This window comes from Triticum dicoccoides, chromosome 4B, assembly GCF_002162155.2.
Source record: "Triticum dicoccoides isolate Atlit2015 ecotype Zavitan chromosome 4B, WEW_v2.0, whole genome shotgun sequence".
Lineage (NCBI taxonomy): Eukaryota > Viridiplantae > Streptophyta > Magnoliopsida > Poales > Poaceae > Triticum > Triticum dicoccoides.
The window spans coordinates 72,219,079-72,226,007 of NC_041387.1; the positions used below are offsets into that span (position 1 = coordinate 72,219,079).

Genomic DNA, 6,929 nt, shown 5'->3' on the forward strand with positions numbered 1-6,929 from the left:
TCTAGATGAGATATAATTTGGTCTCATTCATCTTTTATAGCCATTGGATGTGATGCTATAAGATGCGTGTGTGCTGACGTGGACTGTATTTATTTTTGTTTTCAAAGTGAATGAGACCAAATTATATCCCATCTAGATAAGTTCTAGGTACTCCCAATAAATTAACTCTGAAACCACGCAAAATTGATTATAGCACTCACTCTGACCGTTTTGGGGTCACAAGTGAAACAGTAAACGATTGTGTCATAAGGAAGGAGTACTATGCAAAAGAACCGTAGTGTCGAGGGCGATTAGACCAGGCACAACCAGACAGGTCATAGTGAAGTCAACAACACGCTAATACGAGATGAAAAGACGAGAACCAATCCGAATACAGCCCAATCTTGAATTTCACATAATTCATTTGATTTGACAAATTAGTTGCAATTCTTTTGCTATAATGTCCTTTGCCTACGTTTATTACATTCATAGTAACATCTTGCATAAAGTAAATAACACAACAGTGGGAGATTCAGTTCTCCTCAACGCAGAGGTTGCACTCCGAATGATCGTATGTGTGCCATCAGAGCTCATCAGTATGAGACCCTTCCCTGACTGCCCTAGCATGTGGTGCCGACTTAGTTGGGTACGACGCCTGCATGGCGATGCCACACTGCCCCTCTGCCTGCGACACCCCGCGCTGCATCCTGATGTAGCCCTTCTCACCCCAGTCCTCTCCCCACGAGTTCTTCACGATCCAGTATTTGGTGCCATCCCGAGTAGTGCCGTACCCGACGGCGGCGACACCGTGGTCGAGATCCGTGCTGCATTCTCCGGTGAAGACGCCCTGCGTTCGTTGAGGGTGATCAGAGTTGTCACTTAACACCGAACATAGCACCGACAAGAGCAAGCAAACATGTGTATCAATTGCACGGAGTTGGATCGGATCACGTACCTCTGAGTAGAACTGGAAGTCGTTGCCGCTGGCATCTATTGCAACGGACACGGGCTGGCCTGCGACGGCTTTCTGTAGGGCAGACTCATCGTTGGCGGGGACATCCTCGTAGCCGTCGATTGTCACGGCATGAGCCTTTTCCTGCAACATTTGGCATGTGATTTTTAAAATTTTGAGACAAGTTTCTCAGCCTGGCAAGTATAGGGCAGCCGGAAGCCGGGGATTATTATTGTCACCTTTGCCAGGTCGCAGCTGCCCTGCTCGCCTTGATACGGGTAGTTGGACTCGGTGGTGATCCCGTTCTTGTGGATGAACTGGAAGGCGTAGTCCATGAGGCCGCCGTCGCAGCCCTGGTTGTTGACGTTGTCGCAGTCCATGAGCTCCTGCTCCGACAGCGACACCAGCTTCCCCGTCCTGATCTTGTTGATGCCCTCCACAGCCACGATCGTCGAGAACGCCCAGCAGCTCCCTTAGAACAGTTTTTGGCCTCCCACAGTCGAATGAATCACACAGCTTTTGACACAACCAATGGCCGAAAAGGAAAGAAAGAAACTCAGGAGTGTATGCATGCACGTACCGCACTGCCCTTGGTCCTTGATGGCGGTGACCGCGCCCTTCTGCCGCCAGTCCACTGCCGGCGGCAGGTTGTCGGCGTCGCCGTACCTGAAGCTGCCGTCGCCCCGGCGGCCGCCGCTCAGGGAAAGGTGGTGCCGCACCCTGGACCCGGCGTACGTGCGCCGGAACTCGTCCGTGGTCATGTCGGCGAACTTGTTGAGCGCCAGCCTGAAGGGCCTGTCCTTCTTGTTGCCCTCGTGGATGTACCGCGCGTTCTCCTTGAACACGTTGAACCGGCGCTCCTCCGCGTCGGCGCCGAGGCCCCTCCGCGACACCGTGTAGTGGCTCCTCCACCTCTCGTAGAGCCCCCGCAGGTTCTCCTCCGAGGCGAGGTCCTTCTCGGTGAACGGGATCCCCAGCGCCGGCGCCGGCGCCAGCGCCAGCGCGACCACCACCACGAGCAAGATGGACCTCCACATTTTGACCCTTGCTTGCTGGCTTACTTGTATGTGTGAGACTGAGACCGGTGTAAGAAACAGAGAGCGAAGGGCGGCTTATATAGACGTTACAAGGGTGATCGAGAGGCTTCAGTTGGTTACGGTTTTGCATGATGGATGGCGGCGAGATGATGGGATGGGAGGTGAGCTGTGGCGGGAAGGAAGGCATGAACTTTTGGAGGATATGGATAAGCCGCGGAATAAATGGAAAGGAAGGCCGGATTCGGGCACGAGCTCGCTTTCAGATTGGTGGATGCAGTGCAGGAGTGTTGGAGTGGAACGCGAACTGGCCTAGCAGAGCACTCTGTTGTTGGCGTGGATCTAGTTGATCAGTTTCTGCATGCCACATTTGAGATAATCATATCATATGTCGAGGCTCTTATATTTTTTTCTGTTCATGGAAGGAAAAGGATTGGTATGTGTGATGCGTAAGGCCGTTGGCGTAAAGGGGCTTTTCTAGTTCCGGTTCAAAGTGTTTGCTCTGGAGATGAGACGTTAGGGTCATATGTGACGTCGTCTTTTTTTTTTAGAAAAGGGGGAGAAACCCCGGCCTCTGCATCAGCACGATGCATACGGCCCTCTTATTAATAAAAGAAGTAGTGCCAACATGGTTCCAATCATATCATATGTGACGTCGTCTGGAAAGAGCATATGCATTCGTTTCCTCCCCAGCTCGCCTTCTTCCTCTATCACCAATGGTACCGCCGCATCGTCGCCCAGTTGCTTCTCCCACAGAGGGCAACTCCCGCTGGGAAGAGGCACCGCGGTGGTGCGATGTGGACCTCTTCGGGCCTTGCTTACAATGCTTTTTTTTGCAAGGGTGCTTACAGTGCATTTCCTCATGCTGTTCGTATAATCTCCTCGGTCGCATCCTCACGAAGACCTAAGAGATAACCACATATTGTTTAGTGATTACGTGACCTTCAGGTGATAGGTATTGGTTTCAACGAGGATCGAAGATATTATCAGGATAATGAGAAGTCGTGATGCTTAAGAAGATCATTGTTTGAACTTCAAGAACACTAAGAAAGAATGATCTGAAGACCTGGCATGCACCCCCAAGGTTGTGAGGTAGTCTCTGAAGTATTTGTCGCTAGATACAACCGACTTATGTGTAACCCTAGGCATCCCAGGTATCTACATAAACCGAGGTGCCAGGGCCATAGAGGACATATTCATTCACATACGATCTCATGGTAGATCACTTGTACTTTGTACCCCATCTGCAATAACACAAGCAAAACATGACGTAGAGTTTAACCTCTTCGAGAGGGTCTGAACCTAGGTAATCAACTGTGTCCCTTGTGTCTTTGTTACAATCTAGCCAAGGATACTAGACCGGGACCCCCTACACGAGATCCACCGGATTTAACTCCGACATTGGTGGCCCATGCAGGTCCCTCTGCATAGTTGAAGCGGCTCGATGGTTCGCCTCCGGATCGGTGACACCATCGGATGTAGCTTGACCTTCTTTCAGGGGCAACTTTTTGCCTTTAGAAGCATCACCCTTCATGCATATTCGACTGGTTACCTCAGCCAAATCAAAACTTTAGCTCCAGGCCGGGTCATTAGATTCAGGAAGCTTGAATAGACCATGTATTCTCACAGTGATCTTGCATTTTTGAGATGGGTGTCCGACCAAGTCGAAGAGCACACTAATGCACTCGTCCAGGCCGTGGAATCAAACCCAGCCCAGGATGATGGCGTGATACCTACCTCGGATCCGGTCTTGAGTCCAGAAACGATCACCGTCGTTGCGGATCAGGCATCTAACCTGACCGAGGAAAAGCCCGAGGCCATGTCAGATCCGATCTCGGACAAACTCCCACTAGACCTGACCTTTGATCAGGTCATGGAAATCGAAAAGACTATTCTGAATGAGATATTGGATCGAATTTAGAAGCTCGCAATCTCGAACGATGGGGAACCCTGTTTACGATCAGATCTGAGAGTAACTGGGAAAGGCTGGAATCTTCAGCCCACCCACCACCCATCTAGTCGCCAATGTCGAGGACTAACCGGCGTATTAGCTAATGCATCTGAGGGAGCAACTGACGTAGATGAAGACGTCAGAATATCTTCACATAACACCCCCACCACTGGCTATCAAACATAGAGTAATTGGGCCACAACCTCCACCTATGACGTCTACATGGTAGACACACCCAAGAATGGTGGAGGAGGACGAAATCCAAAGCACAGGCGCAAAGGCCGTCGGAACAATGGCTGCTACGGCTTTGATGTATCTATAATTTTTTTATTGTTTCATACTATTATCATACCACTTTTATATGTTTTTTGGTAAAAAAAATATTATTTTTATTTGGACTAACCTATTAATACAGTGCCAAAGGCTAGTATACATGAAGTGGTGTAAATCTAGGAGAGAAGTGACGACCGGGATAAGCAACGCATTTGAGCTTTGTCATGACCTCCGCGCTCCTGCATACTCCACCTTTTAGCCCATGGGCGCTTGAGACTCCATGCTACTCTTGAACAGATCAAGCACCTCAAGATATCACCCAATAAACAAATGTGTGGAAAGTGAACTTTGATACCCCTCTTGGTGGATAGCTTGCTGGCGGGCCCACCATATAGCCCACAATGTCACTAGAACTTCCACAAACTATGCACTACTGAAAGTTTTGTTCAAATGAAAAGAAACATATCCAGAGTTTCTTCTCCAAAGAGAGGATGCGTCGGATCGTCATTGCAAAGAGACCAGACACTTTCGGCCATATTATAGTCCAGCAACGAGTGTCACCACAAATCATTAGCCATTTTGTAGATAGGGAAACTATCAAGTCAGCCATTTGGCGTCGAACTCACTCTTCACTTGTAGGTAGTGATGATCGTGCTAGTCACCATGCAAAAAACCTGTAATTTGCCTGGAACTTTAACGTTCCAAAGACGATTCCAACTTTGTTCTTCTACTTCCTCTTCTATGGTTCGGTAGCTCCTTCGAGCCACCCCTCAAGCTATAATTTGGTCTCAATGAGTATCCGATATGCAGACCTGAAACACCCTATTTTTCTCATAGCACCAAGCCCAAAAGTCTCCATGAGATGCATAGCTAATGGTAATACGCTTTATCACCTCAACATCCATCGATAGCATGTGAGACTCAGCTACATGAACGTCCCGTTCCCTAAAGAAGAGCAAACAAAATTAGAGGCCAGAGTAGGAGGATCATTGAGATAGCACACATTTATACAGAAATCTCTTGGTATCCGTTTGTCATTCCAAGCACTTATCGTTCATCCATCCGCAATTCCGATGATGAGATCCACTTGAAGGACACCCCCCCCCTCACAAATGTACCTCCAAATATGTGAAGGGTGTGAACCAAGTACCTCTGAAAGAATATCAACACTAGGAAAATGCGTTGCCTTCAAAATCCTCTAGCTCAAAGGGATGCATCTTGCAAGAGTCGCCACGCCTGATGGGCGAGGAGTGCCATATTTAATAATTTCAAGTCTCTACAACTAAGTCCGCCTTTATACTTTGGCATTGTCATTGTCTCCCATGAACACACACCATTTTCCGCTCGCCAACTTCACTTCCCCACCAAAACATTCAGATCAGTGATGTTATATGTTGTCATAGGTTTCTTGATAGTTTAAAAACAACCATAGAATATGTGGGTGTTGCTTGAGTGACTGATTTAATAAGAGTATCTTTCTCACTACATATGAATTAGAAATGGCAAATTGTACGATAAGGAAATAACATTTTACATTCAGCAAGTTAATCTATGATTTCTATGAGAACATGTCGTTAGTGCTTCAAGTTTAATTACCGGGTTGAAAATGATTTGTTACTTACATCGGTTGGCCTTGGTAGTTTTGAAGTAAATTGAAATAGAAAACACACTTTAGGAAAAATGATTGAAAGCCAAATGGACTCTTCTTATTTTGGTAAGATCAGATTAAGGCATGATGGTCATAAGCACGGACTTTGGCAATTGGAAGGAAAATTTTAAACATGAATCATATATGGCGTTGCTCCATAGAGTTAGGAAACAAACTGTAGTGCTAAAGAATGGCCCGATTTATCTGATGTAAATGTTTTCCTTATTTTCATCTTGTGCGAACCTTGGTAACAATTAATTTATTTTTATAATATCCCGTACTGTTTCAATCAACAAATTGTGGAAGTCCAACCCTCGATGTACTGTAATCATCTATGCTTTGTTGTTCTAATATAAGAAATCAGATTGCAAAACTGACCACAGTCCAGAAAAGAAACTAATAAACATGCATCCTGGGGGTGACAGATAGTGTGATCTTTTATCCATCTATGAACAAAACTACATAAGGCATGGCAAATATAATAACAAAAACATGTAGGGTTACCTCACGCTAAAGTAGCAAGATAGTAGAGGAGGATTAGGAAAGGAACAACATTCATAACCTGCTACATTTCCCTTAAAGCAAAAAAGGGAATATCCTATGCCATGAGGGGCAGGACCAGCAGGTATTGGAGACTCCAAGGTTTCCCATTAATCTGTATGAGCAGAAACTGAGGTCCATGAAGAAAATTGGCGGGCAGTGACAGATTAATTTAGGAGATATAGTAGAGCATTAACAACAGGGGTTAATTACCTATTCATGGGTGAGATCTTCGGTACAATCAAAGGCAAGATAGAAATATGGGACTTGTTTGTGATGCAACGGTCATGAGAGAAAGGGTGGGGGCGCTGGAGATCACACCACAACATGACTGCATGGAGCAGTCATGGGGGCAACAACATGTGGCATGCAGTCAATCGTGGATGTCTTGAGATTCATCACCTTCAGTGGTTACAACAGCGGCAAAACGGCTTGGGTATAGAGATTGGGAGCTGAAGATGGGAGCAATGCCCTAGCCCAATGGCCGCTCCGCCCAGATGCCTCAAACTGCAGGCAGGTGATCTAGCTGGAGCTGAGGTTTAGGGTGCCACA

General features: G+C 46.9%; 1 protein-coding gene across 1 annotated transcript; it reads right to left on the reverse strand.

Annotated features, from left to right (window-relative positions):
• Nucleotides 1–363: 363 nt before the first annotated feature.
• LOC119295090 (vignain-like) lies at nt 364–2,021 on the reverse strand. The gene is made up of 4 exons (XM_037573417.1): nt 1,512–2,021; nt 1,171–1,403; nt 935–1,075; nt 364–826 (listed from the first exon to the last, which is right to left on the reverse strand). Exons 1-4 carry the CDS (start codon nt 1,966–1,968, stop codon nt 563–565), a joined length of 1,095 nt encoding a protein of 364 aa, XP_037429314.1. The 5' UTR covers nt 1,969–2,021; the 3' UTR covers nt 364–562.
• Between the last annotated feature and the right edge of the window lie 4,908 nt (nt 2,022–6,929).

Excerpts from the sequence above, each read along its gene's own strand:
- LOC119295090 (XM_037573417.1), bottom strand. The coding sequence starts at position 1,968 with ATGTGGAGGTCCATCTTGCTCGTGGTGGTGGTCGCGCTGGCGCTGGCG. Across the intron at positions 1,404-1,511 it reads CAAGGACCAAGGGCAGTGCG|GGAGCTGCTGGGCGTTCTCG; the intron begins GTACGTGCATGC and ends AACTGTTCTAAG. Across the intron at positions 1,076-1,170 it reads GCAGCTGCGACCTGGCAAAG|GAAAAGGCTCATGCCGTGAC; the intron begins GTGACAATAATA and ends CAAATGTTGCAG.